The sequence below is a fragment of the Vipera ursinii genome, assembly GCF_947247035.1.
Source record: "Vipera ursinii genome assembly, chromosome: 1".
NCBI lineage: Eukaryota > Metazoa > Chordata > Lepidosauria > Squamata > Viperidae > Vipera > Vipera ursinii.
The window spans coordinates 286,507,040-286,529,638 of NC_139512.1; the positions used below are offsets into that span (position 1 = coordinate 286,507,040).

A 22,599-nucleotide genomic window follows, 5' to 3' on the forward strand; every position below is an offset into this window, starting at 1 on the left:
TCAGTATCCCATGCATATCAGATATAAATAAATAAATTATAAATGGCACAGGAAATTCAATGGGAATCAAATATCAGAGAAACATTTAATATCTGCCATCAACATAAAATATGCATTTCTACTAATAGCATAATATTTCACAATCAGATTATTTTATCTTTGTTAATACTGAAATAAACAATTGCTATTTGCCTGCAAATCTTGAGTATTCTGGATGGAAACTGTCAACTTTTGATAAGTGCATACTGTTACTAATTGGTTATTTCTGCTTTTTTAGGATTTCTGAAGATATATTTGTAATTCATAATATTTTCATACAAATTCTCATGGCACAATACTGTTCACATTTGCTTTCAAAAAATTAACATGAAAAAAATAACTTTTAAAAAATATGTATTGTAGAATATTTGACCCCAGCAACAAAAAAAAAGTTTATTTTGGTCAATTTCACTTCCAAAAACGTTATTTTCTTCAGCACCTAAGGAACTGCACACATTTACCGTGTAACAGATTTGCATAAAGATTAAGAAAGACAGAGAGGAAAGGGAACAATGCTACCCCTCACCTATGCAGGAGCGTCCATCTCCAGAAAACCCTGGAATACATGCACAGATATAAGAAGATCCACCAGAGTAGGTGCAGCGGGCACGTTGGGGGATATCACATGTGTGTGAACCCATCAAACAATGATTCACTTCACGGTCAACAGCTGTAAATCAGATATGCATATGCAAAAAAATATTAAAGTTTAAGCTTTTTATTTTTCAGCAACAAAAAAATATATTCTGAGGAGATGCTGAGAATTGAGAAAAAACTGAGCAGACTTTTTAAAAAAATAATCTTTCCATACCAGGATTTCAAAGTATTGTTGACTTTATACCTTAGAATGTTGTAAAATTTGGGACAAATCATAAAAATACTGGGTAGTAAGAAACATACCATACATTGAAAACTTAGTATTGTTTATGATTATCTATTATACCTATCATTGTTATTATTAGCTTTATTACTTTTATTTACATATACTGTATTTACCCAGACAATATGCTGTTTGCCAAATATTGAATGTTATTGGGGGAAACCCCAACCCTCACCCCCAACCTCTCTTGTACCCTATCCCAAATTCCTATCCCCTTACCCCCCTCTTTAACCCTATAAAAACTAATAATTTTTTTTCCAAAAAAATAAAATAAAAATACTGGGTAGCCAAATTGTTGCTTAGAGGAGTACCGTGTGTATGACATCTAGCTAGTGCCCATGTCACCAGTACTCTGTATTTATTTATTTTCTAGTGTTTATCAAATATATTTTTGTTTCCTTCCTATCAAGTCTAGCAGTTTATATATAGATGCTAGAGTCATCTTTTGCTTTCACCGGTTTAACTGCTTCTGGCCATATTTCCTGCATTCTGCTTTTTCTCAAGCACAGATTCTCACAATCATGGTAGCTTTTTCCATCTTTTTAGTTCATTGTGTTATACAAATTTACTTCTCTACAATTCAACGCAATTCCACACATTTTGCTGTTGGAGACAATAGTCAAGATGGCAATCTCCAGGCATAGAGAAAAAGAAGCTTGGCAACTGTTGTTTGTCTCATACTTTTAGCCTACTCATTTGTCATTAACAAGGACCAGAGATCTCAGAGAATTCAACATTTGCCATTCATAATGTCTTATGAAGAATTTTTCATCTTACTTTATAAATTATCTCTGCCACCTTCCTTTTCCCATGACATCTAGGCATGAATTCTTAGCCAGTATTTTATTTCTTCTTGAAAATGAATGGGGAAAAAGGACAATGCCAGCTTTATCTTACATTATAAAAGTTATATCTTGAACAAAGAGAAAAAACCCCAAGTACAATAGTCATATTTGTGTGTGTGTATGTGTGTGTGTGTGTGTACTCATACTAGCATTTACTCAAAACCATTCCAGTGGAGTTTACTACCAGCTCCTGTTTTACATCTGTCTGGCCCAGGCTGAGGGGTTTTAATTTTTTATTGGGTTTTAGTTTTAAATTTCGGGAACTTGATTTAATTAATTGTTTTAATCTGATTTTAATTTTTGTATGTTATGTTTTTAACCTTCCCTGTAAACAGCCCTGAGTCCTACGGGAATAGGGCGGTATATAAATTTAAATAAATAAATAAATAAACAAACAAACAAACAAACAAACAAATAAATAAATAAGACAGATAGATATGCACACAGTATATAGCACAAGTTTACAACCTATTTTTAGTCAAATCTATTTTATGGGAGCAGCTACAGAGTGGAATATGTTCTTGAAATTCTGCACTACTGTGTGCAACATTTAGATCCTAGAAATTAATCAACTATGTATAATTCAGTTCATAATCATAACTTCAAATGCAGCACTTTTTTTTACATAATTGCTGGTTAGCAATGGCTCCATGTGGAGAAACAATAAAACCAAGAAAGGCCTCATTGCAAACTCTGGTTGCTTATACAAAGAATGATTTACTATCTTACTACAATTTAAGCCACCAGTGACCCAGAATTACAATTTGGCAACTGATTATATCAGTTATGACTCAATGAGTTATAAAAATGTTGGCAGATTAATGAATCTTAAACAAATACAGAACATTACCAACTGAATAGTCATCACTAAGTATAGTCATGTGGGAATTAAATTGTCTCTAAAACGTGAGAGAAACTATACTATTCATAAAATGATATATTTAAGGAACATGTCATTCTTCTTAAACTTTGAAAATCTTCATCCATGTTGTAAAATATCCAAAGGCACATTGAACCTCACTTAATTTCTTCTACTATGAAAACAATTTTCCATTTAAAATAATTAAGTAAGCACATAAATATATCCTATAATTAATTAATAATTAAATTAATTATTATTTCCAAAATATTTTGTATGATACTGGCAACTAAGGCTATGTCCAATGTTGGCTGTACACAAGGAAAATATACAGTGCATATAACACACGTTTCTCTCCTGCAATTCTCCATGACTTCTTGGTTTTCTTAATGTTTAGTTTCAACCCAATTTTTGCACTCTCCTTCTTCACCTGCAACAAGAGGCTCTTTAGTTCCTCTTCACTTTCTGCCATTAGAGTGGTATCATCTGCATATCTTAGGTTGTTGATATTTCTCCCGGCAATCTTAATTCCAACTTTTGATTCATCTAGCCCTGCCTTTCTCATGATGTGCTCTGCATATAAGTTAAACAGGCAGGGTGACAGTATACAGCCTTGCCGGACTCCTTTCCCATTAACTTTCATAACTTCTCATAATTAATCTCACTTTACCGTGGGATTCTATCTATCTATATTCTCATTCTTTATTGTTGCTATGTATAAATATTAAATCATTATTTCACATATTCTCCATTCCCTATTTTATTTTAGCTATCTGATCTCCTGTCACCGGTAAGTAGCTCTACACGTGGTTCTATTTTCCTTTTTAAGATCTTAAGCAAAATGTTGCCTGTATTAGGAATGAGTGATTTGCACATTCTGTTGCAGGTTCTTACTTTGGTATTGAATAGACACCAATCTCAGAAGCACCCAGTTTTGTCTGAAATCTTTTGACAGTTAGCTCGTTGACTGCCTTTTCTCTTGCAGCGTTAAACAGTTTAATGGGCATTTTCACTTACACCATGGGTTTTCCTACAGGACAGCAGGTGGTGCCTCTGGTTAAGTCCACCTTGTAGTGGTTCTGAACTTACGCACACTGTCTCTGCAAATGTTTATGTCATTCTATAAAGCTATTTATAAATGTTCAATATTGTCCTTCTACTTTTTTTTTGCATTTATTTGCCTCTTTTTCATTTCTTCTATACTTTCTCTTTAATAATCCTATCTTGTAAATTTTCTTCTGATTTTCTTGTAAAACAGCTCTCTTGCTTTCTAGCTATTTTCTTTTATTCCTTTGAGTTCTTAATTAAGATGTATTTCCTTGTGCTTTTTTGTTTACCCTTTAAAATGCTACACTCAGTCATTGCACAACTTTCATCCTCTGTCTCTTCTGTGACTATAATAATAGCATCTTTTGATGGACACTTGGATCCTTTCCTCTTCAAATATTTTTCCTTCTTTGTTTTTCTCATTATTTGACGCAGCTGCTCAGATTCACTTTTGCATAAGCTAAGCATAGCAGATCTGTTCCTTATACCGATCTTATCTTTCGTCTGTACAGTCTCAAGGTCATATCTTTCTGATATAACTGCTGGAAAAATTGGAAACATTTTTTCCCTTAGAGAGTAGATGGATATAACTCTGGGAACAAAGTAAATCAGCTTTAAAAGAAAAGGAGAAAAAACTATTGTGAAGAGAGTGAAGAGGCTGAGTAAGAAGTGGAAGGAACTCTGGACATCAGTAACTAATAGATACTGCAGTGTAATGGAGGTTTATCAAATTAATGACAGTTCAGGCCAGGGTACAGGAAGAAAATATTCAAAATATTCAAAAGAGAGGATTTACCTTAACAAGTAGTGTTACCTTCTAACATAGTGGTAGAAGAGGGCTGGAAGTTCCTATTGCATTTCTAGGAGTCTGTACCAAATTCCTAATTTCTATACTAAAATTCCTGATTGAAGTCGGTGTAAACAGTGGCAGTTTTTAAAGAAGAGATTGGACAACCATTTGTCTGAAAGGGTATAGGCCAGGGTTTCCTGCCTGAGCAGAGGGTTGGACTAGAAGACCTCCAAGGTCCCTTCCAATTCAATTCAATTCAATTCTACTCTACTCTACTCTACTCTACTCTACTCTACTCTATTTTAAATTCTTGATCATGTCCTGCTGAATGGGGCTTGACAGTATAAAACACTTCAATTTACAAGACGTACTTTTTAAACTAATGCAGTTATCTGTTGCTCCTCAAATAATGGTAATAACAAAAGCTGAGTCGTTTTAAGGCCCAAATTATTTGGTGCCCTGAGAGGCATAAATGGGGTAGAATGTATAGGATGTCCCACTTTAGACATATACAGAGAGTCCTCAACTTATGACTGGTCATTTATCAATTGTTCAATGATACAATGGATTCTTACAAGCCAATTTTGAAGTGCTGACATCTGCAGACACAGATCACATGACTGCCTTTTGGGCACTGGGCAACCAGTTCATCTTTATGGCTGTTTGCTGCATTCCATGGTCATAGGACCATACCTTTTTAAATTTTTTGCTAGTTCCCAGGATTTACTCTCAATTTTTGGCAAAAAACTGTCATTGGATAAAATGGATTCACTTAACAGCAACACCAAAAAAGGTTGTAAAATGAGGTGAGGCCAAATAGTGACCTGCTTAACAACTGTAATAACATCCAGGCTCAATTGCAGTCTTTAAGTCAAGAATTATCTATATACAGAATCGAAATTGTCTCATCCAGAACCGGTTCGGGTCTGGATGGGGAGGAACAGGCTTCAACTCAACCCCGACAAGACTGAGTGGCTGTACGTACCAGCATCTCGGGATATTCAGAATATTCCATCTCTTTCTATGGGGGGTGAGCTATTACCCCCCCCATAGATAGGGCTCGCAACTTGGGAGTCCTCCTAAATTCACAGCTTACTCTGGAAGACCACATAATAACTGTGACTAGGGGGGCCTTGGCCCAGGTTCGCCTGGTGCGCCAGTTGCAGCCCTATCTAGACCGGGATGCCCTGCATACGGTCACTCATGCACTCGTGACCTCTCATTTAGACTACTGCAACGCTCTCTACATGGGGCTGCCCTTGAGGACCACTCAGAGGCTCCAACTAGTACAGAATTCAGCCGCGAGAGTTGTGTTGGGAGTCTCCCGATACTCCCATGTTACACCTCTGCTCCGTGAGCTGCATTAGCTCCCAGTTGTCTTCCGAGTGAGATTCAAGGTTCTGGTAATGGTTTTCAAGGCCCTACATGGCATGGGTCCGGAGTACCTTAGGGATCACCTGCTGCCGGTGTCAACTTCCCTCCGCCCTGTGCGTTCCCACAGAGAGGGCCTCCTCAGGGTGCCACCGGTCAGAGAATGTCGTCTGGTGGCCCCCAGGGGGAGGTCCTTCTCTGTGGGCGCCCCGGATTTATGGAATCGGTTGCCGGTTGAGCTCCGGATGGCGCCCGACCTTCGCTCCTTCCGACGCGATCTGAAGACTTATTTGTTCGAACAAGCCGGCCTGGCCTGATGGGGGATGGGTTGGGATTTTATTGTTGTTTTAAATATATTTACTTATTGTTGTAGCTTGGGCATTTCGTTTAATTCTTTTTTAACTTTTGTATTTTTGTACTTTTATATGTTTGCCCTGTTCACCGCCCTGAGTCCTTCGGGAGAAGGGAGCTATACAAATAAAATTATTATTATTATTATTATTATTATTATTATTATTATTATTATTATTATTATTATTATTATTATTATTATTATTATTATTATTATTCTGCATCTAGCTTAGTGTAGTCTGCATTAAATCCCAAAACTATCTCCAGATTTCAAAAGATTTTTTTTTACTTCCTTCTCCTTTACTACAGATACAGTTAACTAAACAATTGCATTTGACAGGGAGAAAGAAAAAAAAATTAAAGACATGCCGAGCTACAGCCAAGCACTAAACTTTCTTCCAAACAGATGTTGAAGCTACTAAAATATAAGAAAGGAAATGTTGAATACAGCTGCTTGGCAGGCAATAAAAAATTATCAGATTAAAACTTTAGAAACCTTATCACATTACATGCCTTCACTATAAACTATTCAGTTTCCCTTTATTAAAAGTTTAGTCTTAACTCAGTCACAGTTTTATGTTTCTCCTCTTTCCTCAATATGCTTCATTAGGACATTTTTAATACAGCAAATAATTTATTCAGTAAAGATTAAAAAGACACTTCACCACAGATTCTGCTGGGATCTCATCTGGATGCTTTTCTATTAGTGGATAAATGGCAGAACACATATTACTAGCTATGCAATCCAAGACTATATTAATTTTCCCCACTTAAAAAGTCAAAAAGGGCACATGTATTGGCTCTACTTTTTTTTACATGTTTTTGTTGATTGAGCACCTTCTATTTTCTATTATTTAGCTGTAAAAATCTTCCACTTGTTCTTTGCCAAGGGTCCTTGTCTTTTCTAGCACTACGGAAATGACCCAAAGCCACATAGCAGGATGGGGTATTTTACACATAAATTACAGCAGACCAAAGACCATAGTCATCCATAAGGGGAGCAAGGAGGAGGTATCTGATAATATGTGTCGCAATAGAATTTCTGCCCCTTATCTATTTATCTATAAGTGCAAGCATAGAAGGATAGAAATTATATAATGAAAGGTACATGGTATACCAGATCAGGAAACCAATGCCATAGAGGTGAAGACTACTTTTATTGTACAGGTAGTACTTGCTTAATAACCACAATTGGTTATTTAACTATGGGGGGTGAGGTGTTACCCCCCTGTAGATAGGGCTCGCAACTTAGGTGTCCTCCTTGACTCACAGCTCAGTTTGGAAGACCATGTAGGAGCTGTGGCCAGGGGGGCTTTTGCCCAGGTTCGCCTGGTGCACCAGTTGCGGCCCTATCTGGACCGGGATGCCCTGCATACAGTCACTCATGCACTCGTGACTTCTCGGATAGACTACTGCAATGCTTTCTACATGGGGCTGCCCTTGAGGACCACTCGGAGGCTTCAACTGGTGCAGAATGCGGCCACGCGAGTTGTGATGGGGGTTTCCCGATATTCCCATGTAACACCACTCCTCCGGGAGCTGCATTGGCTTCCAGTTGCCCTCTGGGTGAGATTCAAGGTGCTGGTGATGACCTATAAAGCCCTAAATGGCATGGGTCCAGATTACCTACGGGAGCACCTGCTGCCGGCGTCAACTTCCCTTCGTCCTGTGCGCTCCCACAAAGAAGGCCTCCTCAGGGTGCCGCCGGTCAGGGATTGCTGGCTGGCGGCCCCCAGGGGGAGAGCATTCTCTGTGGGCATGCCAGCCCTTTGGAATCAACTGCCTGTTGAGCTCCAGACGGCTCCCGACCTTCGCTCTTTCCACCGTGATCTGAAGACTTGGTTGTTTGAAGAGGCCGGCCTGGACTAAGGATTTGGTTTTTTTAACTATTTATTGTTAGGGCTAAAATTAATTTAATTTTACTTTTAACTTTTGTATGTAGTATTTTATTGCCCTGTACACCGCCCTGAGTCCTTTGGGAGAAGGGCGGTATCGAAATTTAAATAAATAAATAAATAAATAAATAAATAAATAAATAAATAAATAAATAAATAAATAAATATTCATTGCTAAGCAAGGCGGACATTAGGCAAAACATCATGTGACTGCACTCCCTAGCAAAAGCTATTCCATTAGTCCCTGTTGTGGCCAATAAGTCAGGATTGCAGACCGTTGTTAGGCGAAGACCTTATGTTTCTCCTACCCTGCCATGCTCACCTCCACTTCAGTTCCCCCACCTCCCATCTCTTCCCTCCTCTGCCCTTTTGGTCACCCTACACTCCACCACCCACTGCTTCTGGCTAACCTTGGCTATCTTCTCCCTCTCATTGGGGGAGTCCTAGCTGAAGCACCTGTTGCCAAGTGACCTACAACTGGGACCAGAATTGTTGTTGTACATCAAGTTGAACCCAACAATTTTTACAGCAGTTGTTGAATGAATTGGGAATTCATTAAGTGAATGCAATTTTCCCATTGGGCTTTTTTTTTGCTGAAAATAGTCAAAAAGTTTGCAAATCACAATCGTGTGATCACAGGATGCTGCAACCAGTTGTGAACACAAGCCAGTTGCCAAATGCCTGAATTGCAATTATGTGACCATGAGTGTCATAAATGCGAGTTCAAGTCATAAGCCACTTTTTCCAAGGCATCATAACTTCGAACAGTCATTAAACTAATGGTTGTAAGTCAAGGACTACTTGTAGTACTCTCTTGAACTGTTCTGGATTTCCCAAAACAATAAAGGAGGACTTGAAATAAACTCACCTATGCATGTTCGCCCATCATCTGAAAACTGATAACCCTCTAAACATTCACATCGGAAAGTTCCTGGCTGATTATTACACACAGCATTACTGCCACACACAGTTGGCTGCTCCTGGCATTCATCTACATCTGTGTAGAAAAGCAACATTATTATACGACTGTCACTCACAATTCTTTAAAGGAACAACATGACATAACTGTGTTTAGCTTTAGTTCAGCTGAAAGGCCATCTCTGTCTTCCAAGCAAACCTGTTACAACAGAGATTAGAAGCACCAGGCAAATGACTTGTCAAGACACAAGTGATGAAAAACTTAGTATCTGATTTTGCCAGATTAGGATATTGGTGTGTTTTTATTCCATCTGATTCTTACAGCACAGTAATTTATTATCACGGCAACATCAAGGTCTGCACAAGAGGGGATGGGTGTTTATTTTTAAACCCAAAATACCTCAGAAGATTGCAGCCTTGCAGAAGATAAATAAATTGTGGAGGGACATGGCTAATCCCTAGCCGCCTTGCTATCTTCAGATTGCTGTGTAGTCATTGTGAAAAATTCTAAACATAAAAATAACTCAAACAGGTTAGCAGCAATTCTGTATTGCCACCCCTCAGCTTTAATACACAATCTTCCAAGACAGCATTTTTGTTTTCTTAAAACATCAACAATTGGCACAACAGCTATTATTACAAATCACCTTTAGTTTGGCTCTGAGAAACTATGAGCTAACGTGAAGGTAGTATTAATTGTATGGATTGGCTTGGGTCCTGCCCTGCATCTGCCATTTCTGCAGTTGATAGGTAGGAATCAAATTTTATCAGCATTTTTATTGTGGTTCCCATTTGGATTTCTTTCCTTATGGCTATGTGCAAAAGACCATTTCCAGTTGGAACAAAGTATTAAAAATGTCTTCTTTGGGTCTACATTCCCAATCTGGGTCTAGCCCCCTTCTAGTTAAAAAAATATCCCAGCAGGAACAAATCAGATGATACAAATAACCTATATGTGTATGCTTCACATATAGTTCTGCCCTAATTTGCAGAACTTCAGGATAAGCAGAAATGCTATAAAAAGATATTGATTAGAGTACAATTTGATCATACTGCTATTTCTGTTGATGAAATCAAGTGTCTTTCTATTGGCACACATATACAAGGGGGAAATATACCAGAATTTGTCATCTATAGCAAGTTTATAGCAAATAGTATATCAAACAGTAAAACATAGATTCTGAAAGTGAATACTTTATTTTCTATTAAAAATAAAATTCCTACCATAGCATGTCCGTCCATCTCCCCGGAAACCCACCGAGCATTCACAGGTGAATTGATTGCCTGTTCCTGGACGACAAACTGCATTAATATCACAGCCATGTCTGCCTGTGTAACAAGGATTGTGGCTTACATCACCCGAACCATCTGCCAAAAGACCATAGAAGATACTTTTAAAGAAGATTGTCTGAAAAAATTATCTATATTTGTGCTTTTGAAAATGTGGTTTAAGTTAAAATTGAATGGTTTCCAGGTCAATAGGTTGCTGATGGGTCTGTAGAATCTGGACAGCATAGCTTTTAAATACTCAGCAAAATTTTATACTGCTCATGTTTGTAAAGGTTAAGACAAACTATGGAAATGTATCTTAAAGGTAATGAACAGAAGCTCTAAGTTCTTCTAGGCCCATATATTATTTGTACATATAGAAACTCTAAGCATTTCTCTCAATTCAGAATAACTATGAATATAAATTTAATAAATAATAACTATGACATAATAGAGTGAATTATAGCTGTATTCACAAACAGCATACTGTATTTCTACTCAGTTTTTCTGCAGATCAATTTTGTTACCTAACCCGTATGGATGATTTATCATCCAGCTTTGAAATGTGAAATCCAGCTTTTAGAAGGTGTTTGATCTATATCTATATCTATCTATCTAACTTGAAGGAGTAGGCGTGAGCCTAAATGGACTCCAGAAGATGGTAGAGGGCAGGAAGGCCTGGAGGAACGTTGTCCAAGGGGTCGCAATGGGTCGGACACGACTTCACAACTAATAACAACTATCTATCTATCTATCTATCTATCTATCTATCTATCTATCTATCTATCTATCTATCTATCTATCTATCTATCTATCTATCTATCTTCCAGTCATAACTCAGCCTGGCTTCTGAACAATTTTAATCATTTTAAAATGCAATCATTTTAATAATAGTATATCATTGTAGTCAAATTGTGCTATGTAATGACTTCATAAGTGATCTTAAGCACAGACATTTAATAAATGAGTTATCTTACTTATGAAATTTCATGGTGGAATGTTAATAAATCATATAGCAAATATTCACAAAGAAAATATTCTTTAGCTATACCCAAACAGTAAGGTATTTCTCATTTAAGAAAGTAATCCATATGTACTTACATGGAAATAAGCCTTACTGAAATCACTGAAGCTTACTTTCGAATAGCTATATATAAGTTTGTGTTGTGAGTGTAATAGATCTTTTAAAGAAACAAATTGCTTTTATGTCTGTTCTTAGAAGTTCAGGTAATCAATAGAGCTATTCTCTGAAGTGAATATCAGAGAACAGAAGAAAAAAGCATTCTCGTTCTGAAGAAAGGTTGAATGTTTGGGTTTTCTAGCTTCAAAAATAAAGGAGCAAATAATAGCAATGTATGAACTGATATATGGGGGATGGATAGTGAATACTTGTTTCTTATATTACTAGCACTCAGGGTTCTTCATTGATACCAGATGACACAGGTAGCTCAAAGCAGGCACAAGAAAGTAATTCTTCACTAAAATATGTATGGAATTCATCGGCACACTACACAGTGATGGTCACTAGCTTAAATTACTTTAAGCCAGGGCTCTTCAAACTCAGCCCTTTTATGACTTGTGGACTTCAACTCCCAGAATTCCTCAGCCAGCGTGCCTGGCTGGGTAATTCCGGGAGTTGAAGTCCACAAGTCATAAAAGGGCCAAGTTTGAAGAGCCCTGCTTTAAGCAAACATTTGTGAAATTCCTAAAGAATAGAATTGTTAATGGAACTTCTAGGATCCAAGTCAATATGTCAGAAAGGGTTTTTAGGAATGAACAGCAGGTGGCTGACTGCTGCTTTCAGTTATTGCATCCTGGAGACGTTGTGGGAAGCAGGATGGTGGATCAGCAAAGAGAAGGGCTCTTTCATATGGACCCGTCGCGTCTGAAAATCCACAAATGCAAAATCAAAGACAGGCTTCTATGCAAAGGCAGTGGAATTAAACCAGGTTAACTGTCACCAAACGTACCAATTGGGCCAATTGAATTGCTCATCGCATATCGCAAAATCTGCTCCTCTTTGTTGTATAAGACAAAGACACTGTCCACTGATAGCTGCTGAGTGGCTGACCCAGAGTGATGAGAATCATCATGGATGCATTCATCAAATGAAATCGTTTGTCGCCATTGATAAGAAACTGTATATGTTGGTGATACTCCATTTCTTTCTGGCTCCGTCACAGTATACTCTCTGGTAGAAGATGATGTGACAACTGAAATAATGAAATAAATTCATATTAATAAAAATACATTAGCCATACTTGAATATATTTCATTTAACATAACAATATTAAAATATAAATAATTTAGCTCTACAATAATGGGGCTGACTCTTGATAATTCATTCACAGAAGACTCCAAAAGACATTTTCCTACTTACAGAGGAAATGGGGTGGGGGACTTATTTATTTTCTCATGCCTTTGTGATCTTTAGTCACATTTCATGCTGCTTTGGAGCTATTTGGCTTCTTTAGAACAGATTTTCAGGAGTCACAGGGGAGGAATGTGAAGAACAGAAATGGTTTCACTGTTTCTCCACTGTGAATTGAATACTATTTTGGAGGGGTTCAATTCATTCCTTCGTAAAAGGCTAATGTTTGTGTTATCTTTTTATATATTTATGCAATAGTTTAAGCCAAGTCTCGTACAATATCAATCAGCTTATGTTTAATTTATATTCAATTTACTTATCTTCAACTAAAGATGTTAACTTTGCAATGTTGAAAAATCTAACTTTTTATATTGTGTAACCAAAGACTACAGCTGACTTGTTCAAAATGTTGAATTAGGCTGAAGGAAAGCAGCAAATCTCCTGAGAGCAGTGTTTCCCAATCTCAGCATTTAAATGATCCATTTTTTCCATCAGATTTCATAATAAATCAAAAATATTTCCCGTTGCATCACATAATTCAATTTTTGTATCATTTCTTGTTTTGCAGTCTTAAATTCCATCCATCAAACATTTGTTTGAGAGCAAGCTCTTAAAGTCTATGAAATTGTAAGCAACACTGAACTGATTATAGGTCTTACAGAGCTAGACTACAAAAATCAGGACAACTACGAGCTGTCACCCAAGAAGCACAGAGAACTCAACACTCTGCTGTCATATAGTGGTCATCTGGATTTTTGCAGCCCACATCTGGTCAGCCTAGCAGGTCACATCCTCATTTATCTGAGTGCAAATTTATAAGACTTGAGCGCTGAACAATCTCATTACAGAAAGATTTATCTAGCAAAGTCTTTTCAGTAAAGTATAATCTACACAATGGATGTTTACATTTAAATATAGTAAAAATAATGTAAAGTATCTTCTTTAATGGTAATTATAAATGACCGCATAAGGTTTCCTGAAATATAAGCTGGGGAAATAAAAAATTTGTGGCTCTCCCAAGCTTGCTTTGAAGTTTTCATAATCTCTACAAAGGTTGCCAACCAAATTGAAAGAGTTCATGAGAGAGAAAGAGGAAATTATTAAATACAAACTGTGCTGAAATAAACTGTATTTGTGGAGTGTAGTCCTCAGCATGTCACTCAAAAGTGTCAATCAAGATAAACCCTCATTTTGTGCTTATGGCTGGAAACTAATCATTTTGATGAGAATTTTTTTCAACCAAATATAAAGGTAATTTGTTGGCTAAAACACTGCAATAAATTAGAAAATTTCAAGTATGTTGCTACAAATCTAAGATACATGATACCAGTGATATAATTATACATGATGCATTGTGCTAGCCTGCAGATACAATACATACATAGGGGGGGAAACAATGAAACAAAATACATGTTTAACGGAGTTAGCAGAAACTGTCTTACCTATCCCATTTCCACCCAGCAACCCCCACCCTCCCCCAATCCAACAACTCTACCAAGAGTTCTGAAGCTACTAAATGCCTGGCTAGTTAGCAAAATCTTTGAATTAAAAGTGGTTGTCATGAATTAACATCAGTTATCTCCTTTCTTCAATAGTCCTTAAGAAGTTTCCCGGAAGACAAGCTGAAAGAGCTGCTGTGAAGGAGGAAGTGATGAGAAGTTAGCTTTGAAGACCTATATCAGTGGAGAACCTTTAAAGAGACCGAGTGCCCAAACTGCAACCCAAAACCCACTTATGTATCGTCAGGTGCTGGGTGGGCATGGCCTATTGTGTAGGTGCGGCCCATTGTGTGGGTGTGGCCCATTGCGTGGGCGTGGCTGTGGTGGTAATGGCAGACTGGGTGGGACTAAAAAGTTCAATCAATCAATTCCAACTTTGCAAGATTTTTTTTCCCCACAAATTGAAATTGATTGATTGAAACTTTTTTTTTTGCACACGGCGGCAGAGGCCTAAAGCGAAAAGGTTTTATAAAACCCAGTTGAAGGCCTAGGATTGGGGCGACGGCGCACATGCCCTCAGAGACGGCTCTGCGTGCCACCTGTGGCACGCGTCCCATAGGTTCGCCACCACGGACTATATTTTGCATATGTTGATCTGGGTTCTAGCCACTAAATGTCAATTAGTTTCATAAGTGGCGTGATATACCTCCTTTGATTAAAGGAGACCAGAGCCTGAATAAATGATTTTATCCTGCATTAATAGATTTGGATGCAGGCTTTCCAAGCAATAAGCATGCAAATATATTTAATTTACCTGAACTAGAGGAATGATAGATTTCAGTGTAGGGTTCTATATGAATGGATGAGCCAAAAGGGATCTCAGGTACTTTGCCTTCAAGTTCCGTGCTGATTGTAAGATGCCCATGTTCATCAATCCCACTGAACTTCTGCTTAATGATCAGCTTTTCATTGTTGCTGAGGAATGTAACTTCTGCTTGCCTTGTAAACTCGCCACCTAGGAGATAAATTACATTATGTTTTATTTATCTGTTGGAAAAGTCATCTTCTGTGTTGAAATATTAACCTTTAGACTTGGTTCACCTAACCAGCCAAACCTTATGTGGACTGCTTGCTTTTGGTTTAGCATTATGTATATACATGGCTAAATGTGAGTTTGTTAACAAGCTATAGTTGAGAAAGAAAACTACGTCTGAATTCTAAGATTTTTTTTTAAACAATTGTTTAAACAAACCATACAACCTATGATCTATTTTTCTTGCTCATCCTTGGAGTCCACAATCTCATTTTCTGCTTTTGGTGTCTCCTTGCTTTTATTATTGTGTGGCTTGTTGCATAATCAGCCAGATGTTTAGACTGGATTTGGCATTTTACCCACCTATTGAGTCCTTCCCAAGGACCTGGGATAGGCAGATGTTGTTTGATGTTATTAAAGGTGTCGTCACTGATTGTAAGCTGTTCCAAAGTAAAGCTGCCTTTTGCAATTACCTGATGGTGATTTTATCAGTCTGATGGAGTTTGAGTAGTGCTCCTGATGTTTTGGGGCTGCACCCAAAATGCCTATTACTATTGACAGTATTTTTATTTTGCTTTGCCACAGTGGTTTCACTTTTATTTGCCAGTTTTTATATTTTGTGATTTTTCCACCCCCACCCCAGTATATTAGGATGATTATTATATTTTTATTAATAGGATGGGGGGAAAGATGCAAAAATATTTCATGAAAGAAAAGACAATATATTATGGTGTGATTTTGCTACTTGTCTTCTTCTGAAAATAATAAACTTACAAAACAAGCTTACAAAACCTCCTCAATGGGAATGTAGAAATTGTAACAAATATTATAACATAAGTAATACATAATTTTAAGAAGAAATGTTAAAAATTACCAGTAACACTGAATCCGTTTTGGTAACCTTCCTGTTCCACGGCAAACATCCATCCAATGATACCCCCAATGGAAGCGAGAGGAAGCAAGGAGAAACCCAAAGTTTCTGGAATTGTGCTAATGGCCGTGTATGCACGCCCATGGTTCATCACAACATATGAGTGGAGGTCAGTGTTCTCAAATACAACTGGTACTGGGTTGTTTCCAACAAAGATCCGTCCTTTGACTTTTCCATTGACTCGCTGAGGAGAACCTATTAAAATAAAACAGTAAAATGTATTGTAGATCTTGGTTAACATGAGAGGCCTCAAGGTTGATTCAGCCTTCCATCCTTCTGAAATCATTAAAATGAGGATACAGATTGTTGGGGGCAATATGCTGACATTGTAAACTGCCCCAAGAGTGCTCTAAAGCACTATGAAGCGGTATATAAGTCTAAATGCTATTGCTATTGCTATTAACCAACTAGCAAGTTGTGTTCTTTTAATAATAACTTTAAGAACACCAGGAAAATGTGGAATTAATCCCTTTTTCAGATTAACCATTTTAAAAATAATTATGCATTAATATGAAATACCGTAGTAGCTAATAACATTTTCTTTAATCATTTCAGAAAGTTAAGTATTTCAGAGTTCTCTACTATACCCTGGACTGAATATTGTACAAGATTTTGCACAGCGCCTAGTCTGCTCCAAGAGAATAACATTTACATTCGCCAAAGAAAAGAGACTTCAGAAAAATGCTGTGCTATATTGTAGATATTTAACTTGGAAACCAACAGTTTACCTTCAGCTACACACTGCCTGCCATTTCCTTTGTAGCCAACAATACAACTGCAACAAAAGCCACTTGGGTAGTCTTTGCAAACAGCATGAACTGAACACTGATGGCGGTTGTTTGCACAGCTTTGCTGGACATCTGTATTGTAACGGAACACTATAGATAGGGGGAGAAAAATACAGTGCTTTTTTGAGGAAGACTGGTTAGGCTCACAGAATTTTAAGCCAGTTATGGTGTCTTTTATCTCCCTATTTGTTAGCTACACAATGGACAGAATGCAGAACCACATAATATAGGAATATCTTTCTTATTGTAAAAGTAATGACTCCTGAATTACTATTGCCACATTTAATTCTCTGGCACCCAAACCTCTCCTGGTTGTGAAACAGAATAGAAATTCAGCCTGATAGAGCCAGAAAAAAACAGATAGATGGCAAAATCCAATTTTACAATTTTTCACTTATGGATAGCAAGATGCTTTTTTCATCCCTGGCACCACTCTTTCTCCCCAGACTGTCCTCCCTCAGCAGCTGCATCTAGCCTCCATTCTCCAAGCTTTTAAAAATGTTTCACCCTATTTTGAATTGTTGGTATTTTTTTCATTATGAATTTTAATCTTCATTATTGCCTCCATTGAGCAATAAGAAATACATCCAAAATTAGAACACATAATGTTTGACAAGGGTACATCTCTATGACATGCCCCAACTCTGATGTTCATGTCAGGATTGTTTCAATAGACTTTAACCACAAAGAAGAATGCAAATGGTTCACAGTGCACTATTGAATATTCCAGCTCCTTCCCTTCAGTTAATTTCAGTTAATGATATTTTCTGTATCTAATACAAGGATGGCAAAAGTTTTATAAGCCCTACAAGGTAGACTAGACCAGGGGTAGGCAAACTTGGCTCTTTTATGACTCGTGGACTTCAACTCCCAGAATTCCTGAGCCAGCATGGCTGGCTCAGGAATTCTCGGAGTTGAAGCCCACATGTCATAAAAGAGCCAAGGTTGCCTACTCCTGGATTAGACTAAAAAAAACCAAAACCATTTAGGTCAAGGCTACTTTTATTGTAACAGTCTCAGTAACAGAATCACGCAAGTTTAAATGTACTTCCCCCTCCTTCATTTTCTATTTCCGTGAACCAGGGAGGGGCCCCTTTGAAACATTTACCCAAACTGATTTCCTGGAATGGGTTCAAGATTGTCTGATCATTGCCTTGATAGTGGCTCTTTATCCTGGCCTTCAAAGCCATTCCCTATATCCTGAACAACTTTTGAATTTGCAGTGTGGGGAGAAGGGTTATTTTCTTAGGCAGCTAAGGGCCTCAAGATGTAAGTCAGTGACAATGCAGCTTATGGGCCAATTCCTAATGTTTAGGAGGAAGAATTCAGTTTTTGAACTGCAGGTTGCCTATCTTATCCTAATTAGTAAATATGTAGTAAAGGCAGCTCACATAGGAGACATGTTTTGTTCATCAACACCCAAATGAGGACTTTTTTTTATAAGATGCAAAGTTAGCGTGTTTGCAAGTGGAAAAAAATATGCTGTGAGACCTTTAACACTTCCTGTGCCCGTGCATATTTAGAAATTGGGTGTGGGGAGAGAGATTCCTTCATATCTGTTTGTTCATCATACCATGGACACGCTGTAGATACTTTTGTATCTCACGAAACAGCCTATAGTGTTTACAAAAGATAATCAATAGATATTTTGCTAGGTGATCTTACCAATTCCAGTTTCATCATCTTCTTCTACTTCAATAATCTGAGCATGCTGGTTGGGAAATTGGTGAATTGGAAACTGCAGAGGTGGATTTTTCCCTGTCGGAGGTGGAAGTTTAACTGGAGGCTGATCAGTTAAAGTTTGGTATGGAAGCTGAAAATCATCTTCTATTGCTGGCTGAGGTAAGATGTATCCAGTCTGAAAATTATCTCCTCTGTCAGAAACATCATAGGAGACTTCTGGATGGCTTATTTCAATGGGGTCTTGGTGGAGAAGGGAAGGGTCTATGGTCACTTCCTGGAATTGCTCGTAGTCACTGTATTCTACACTGGCAGGAGATTGAGTACCTTTGGCTGATAGGATATCATTTGAGCCACCAATCTCAAATGCCCAAACTCCAGGTTGTCCCAAATTGCTGGTCCTAAAAACCAAGACACACAAAAAAAATTGAACTATATGTTAAGCAAGGCATGCTCAAGCATTGCAAATATTTTTTTAAAAAAAATTATGTTCCACAGCACAAATTATAAGAATAGCTGTGGTAAGATAATCTTCATGAACTGTTTGGTTCAACCCTAAATGGGAAGATCTGAGGGTAAGAGTTGCTGGACAAGACTAAATAATATTTAAGGGGTACTTATGACTTTAGAAAAAGTAAATATATCCATACAGTATACACACATATACAGAGCACACCACAGACCTGAATTGTGAAGAATAGGAAATCCATTTCCATTTAATATATATTTTCATTTCAGAATCATGCCTTCCAAGCTGCAGAATAAAAGCTGGAAACTTACAACTGTTGTTCTATTTCCTGGAACTGGTGTTCTCTGAGGAAGAGCAACGGAAGTTCCCAGAATGATCATGAGCATTTCAACTGGGAAATGTTATAAGCCTTTCTCTCTTTGAATGAAGAAAAACTATCCATTTGCATTGCTTTTTTATTAAAAAAATATTCTAGTAGGGTATAAAGTTTCTTACTAAATATATTTTGTTCTCTTGTAACTTTTATCCCAATAAACTTGCATAAGGTCCATAGGTAAAGGTAAAGGTTCCCCCGCACATGCGTGCTAGTCGTTTCCAACTCTAGGGGCCGGTGCTCATCTCCGTTTCAAAGCCGAAGAGCCAGTGCTTGTCCGAGGACGTCTCCGTGGTCATGTGGCCGGCATGACTAAACGCCAAAGGCGCACGGAGCGCTGTTACCTTCCCACCGTAGTTCTACTTGCATTTTTACGTGCTTTCGAACTGCTAGGTTGGCAGAAGCTGGGACGAGTAACAGGCGCTCACTCTGTTACGCAGCACTCGGGATTTGACCTGCCAAACTACTGACCTTCTGATCGACAAGCTCAGCGTCTTAACCCACTGAGCCACCGCGTCCATACTGGCACTTATTACAGCAACGCATTGCTTCAGGTGAGGTCTGAATACACCCTTGCAGTTTCCAATATGAAAAGCTACTATCATGGTATTAAGTGTGAACAGGTTCTGTAACTTCTAAGTAATGTAAGTAAGAACATCTAATAAAATCACACACACTAATACCACCATACCCCTTCCTCCTCTATCCACTTCTTGTCTTAGTTGTCCATTAGGCTATTCTTTAAAAAAAACTGTTTCTTACCGTAGAAAAAAGATTAAGCACATTATAAATTCACAGCTATCTCTCCACCTACGATTTCTGAGTCCTTCAAGTGATGCAACTTACACGAGTAACATTTTATTTGTAGAAGAACACTAACAAGATTTATAGAATTACTAGAAAATACAAAATTATTTTGGAAAAAATAATAAAAACAACATACTTGCACAGATTCCTAAGGATCTCTTCATCGTTAGCAATTATATTGTACGATCCAGCTTTTACCCATAGGATGAAATATGTAGAAGGTTGACTGAATCCAACAGTTGCTGGAACAACTGCGTTATCATTTTTGGAATGTGTACTATAGAACTGCAAGCCATCTTCTGGATAAAGGAAAACCGCATAGGAACTAGAGTCAGAAGACGCTAAAACAGCCTGGAATGTGTTTCTCTGTGGGGAAGATTTAAATTTCATTTGCAAAAATTAAAAATAATAATAATTAAACACCTGAATGATATATATTTCATAAAACAAGCCAGCTTGCTTAATTATTTATTGCAGAATACAATAAGGTTATCCAACTTAGCATGTTCCAATTCCACTGAATTTCAAGTCCCAGAATTCCTAGCAAGCATGGAATTCCATATTCCCATGCAGGTTCAAAATTTTGGGAGTTTCTGAAAGCTCCAAGTTAAGAAAAGCTGGAATACAGAATCAAGATCTTAAAGAAAGAAAGAAAGTTAGAAAATTTAGAATTTTTAGAAGAAACATTAAATTGTTTGTGTCAAAGCAAGTACAGGTGAAACTCGAAAAATTAGAATATCGTGCAAAAGTTCATTTATTTCAGTAATGCAACTTAAAAGGGGAAAATAATATATGAGATAGACTCATTACATGCAAAGCAAGATAGTTCAAGCCGTGATTTGTCATAATTGTGATGCTTATGGCGTACAGCTCATGAAAACCCCAAATCCACAATCTCAGAAAATTAGAATATTACATGCAATCAATAAAACAAGGAGTGTACATAGAACAATATCAGGCCTCTGAAAAGTATAAGCATGCATATGTACTCAGTACTTGGTTTGGGCCCCTTTTACAGCAATTACTGCCTCAACACAGTGTGGCATGGAAGCTATCAGCCTGTGGCACTGCTGAGGTGTTATGGAAGACCAGGATGCTTCAATAGTGGCCTTCAGCTCTTCTGCATTGTTCGGTCTCATGTCTCTCATCTTTCTCTTGGCAATGCCCCATAGATTCTCTATGGGGTTCAGGTCAGGCGAGTTTGCTGGCCAATCAAGCACAGTAATCCCACGGGCATTGAACCAGGTTTTGGTGCTTTTGGTAGTGTGGGCAGGTGCCAAGTCCTGCTGGAAAATGAAGTCAGCATCCCCATAAAGCTCGTCTGCAGAAGGAAGCATGAAGTGCTCCAAAATGTAGATGGCTGCATTGACCCTGGACTTAATGAAGCACAGTGGACCAGTGGACCAACACCAGCAGATGGCATGGCTCCCCAAATCAACACAGACCCTGGAAACTTCACACTGTACTTCAAGCATCTTGCAGTGTGTGCCTCTCCATTCTTCCTCCAGACTCTGGGTCCTTGGTTTCCAAATGAGATGCAAAAGTTGCTCTCATCAGAAAAGAGGACTTTGGACCACTGAGCAACAGACCAGGTCTGTTTTTCTTTAGCCCAGGTAAGACGCTTCTGATGTTTGTTGTTCAGGAGCAGCTTGACAAGAGGAATATGACATTTGAAGCCCATGTCCAGGATCCGTCTGTGTGTGGTGGCTCTTGATGCACTGACTCCAGCCTCAGTCCACTCCTTGTGAAAGTCCCCAACACTTTTGAATGGCCTTTTCCTGACAATCCTCTCCAGGCTGCGGTCATCCCTGCTTGCTTGTGCACCTTTTTCTTCCACACTTTTCCCTTCCACATAACTTTCTATTAATGTGCTTTGATACAGCACTTTGGGAACATCCAACTTCTTTTGCAATTACCTTTTGAGACTTTCCCTCCTTATGGAGGGTGTCAGTGATGGTTTTCTGCACAACTGTCAGGTCAGCAGTCTTCCCCATGATTGTGATTCCTACTGAACCAGACTGAGAGACCATTTAAAGGCTCAGGAACCCTTTGCAGGTGTTATGGCTTAATTAGCTGATTAGAGTAGGACACTTTGAGCCTAGAATATTGCACCTTTTCACAATATTCTAATTTGCTGAGATTGTGGATTTGGGGTTTTTATGAGCTGTAAGCCATAATCGTCACAATTATGACAAATCACGGCTTGAACTATCTTGCTTTGCATGTAATGAGTATCTCATATATTATTTTCCCCTTTTAAGTTGCATTACTGAAATAAATGAACTTTTGCATGATATTCTAATTTTTCGAGTTTCACCTCTATTTCTCTAATATCACAAAGTCATATAATTTAGAAATGAATATGTCCTAAGACCCTAATGTGACTAATTTTAGCCTAGGAGTCATTTTTACAATTGTATTTTTTTTAGCATGTCTCTTTAATT

General features: G+C 37.9%; 1 protein-coding gene across 1 annotated transcript in view; it reads right to left on the reverse strand.

Annotated features, from left to right (window-relative positions):
- NID1 (nidogen 1) overlaps positions 1-22,599 on the reverse strand; it is a 63,159-nt gene that overhangs the window by 25,648 nt on the left and 14,912 nt on the right. Inside the window, exons 3-11 of the mRNA XM_083362027.1 lie at positions 20,292-20,521; positions 18,492-18,907; positions 16,767-16,916; positions 15,982-16,233; positions 14,889-15,089; positions 12,235-12,477; positions 10,220-10,363; positions 8,946-9,074; positions 566-709 (exon numbers count right to left, since the gene is read on the reverse strand). Coding sequence (XP_083218153.1) covers positions 566-709; positions 8,946-9,074; positions 10,220-10,363; positions 12,235-12,477; positions 14,889-15,089; positions 15,982-16,233; positions 16,767-16,916; positions 18,492-18,907; positions 20,292-20,521 — 1,909 coding nt within the window. The remainder of the gene's footprint in view (positions 1-565; positions 710-8,945; positions 9,075-10,219; positions 10,364-12,234; positions 12,478-14,888; positions 15,090-15,981; positions 16,234-16,766; positions 16,917-18,491; positions 18,908-20,291; positions 20,522-22,599) is intronic.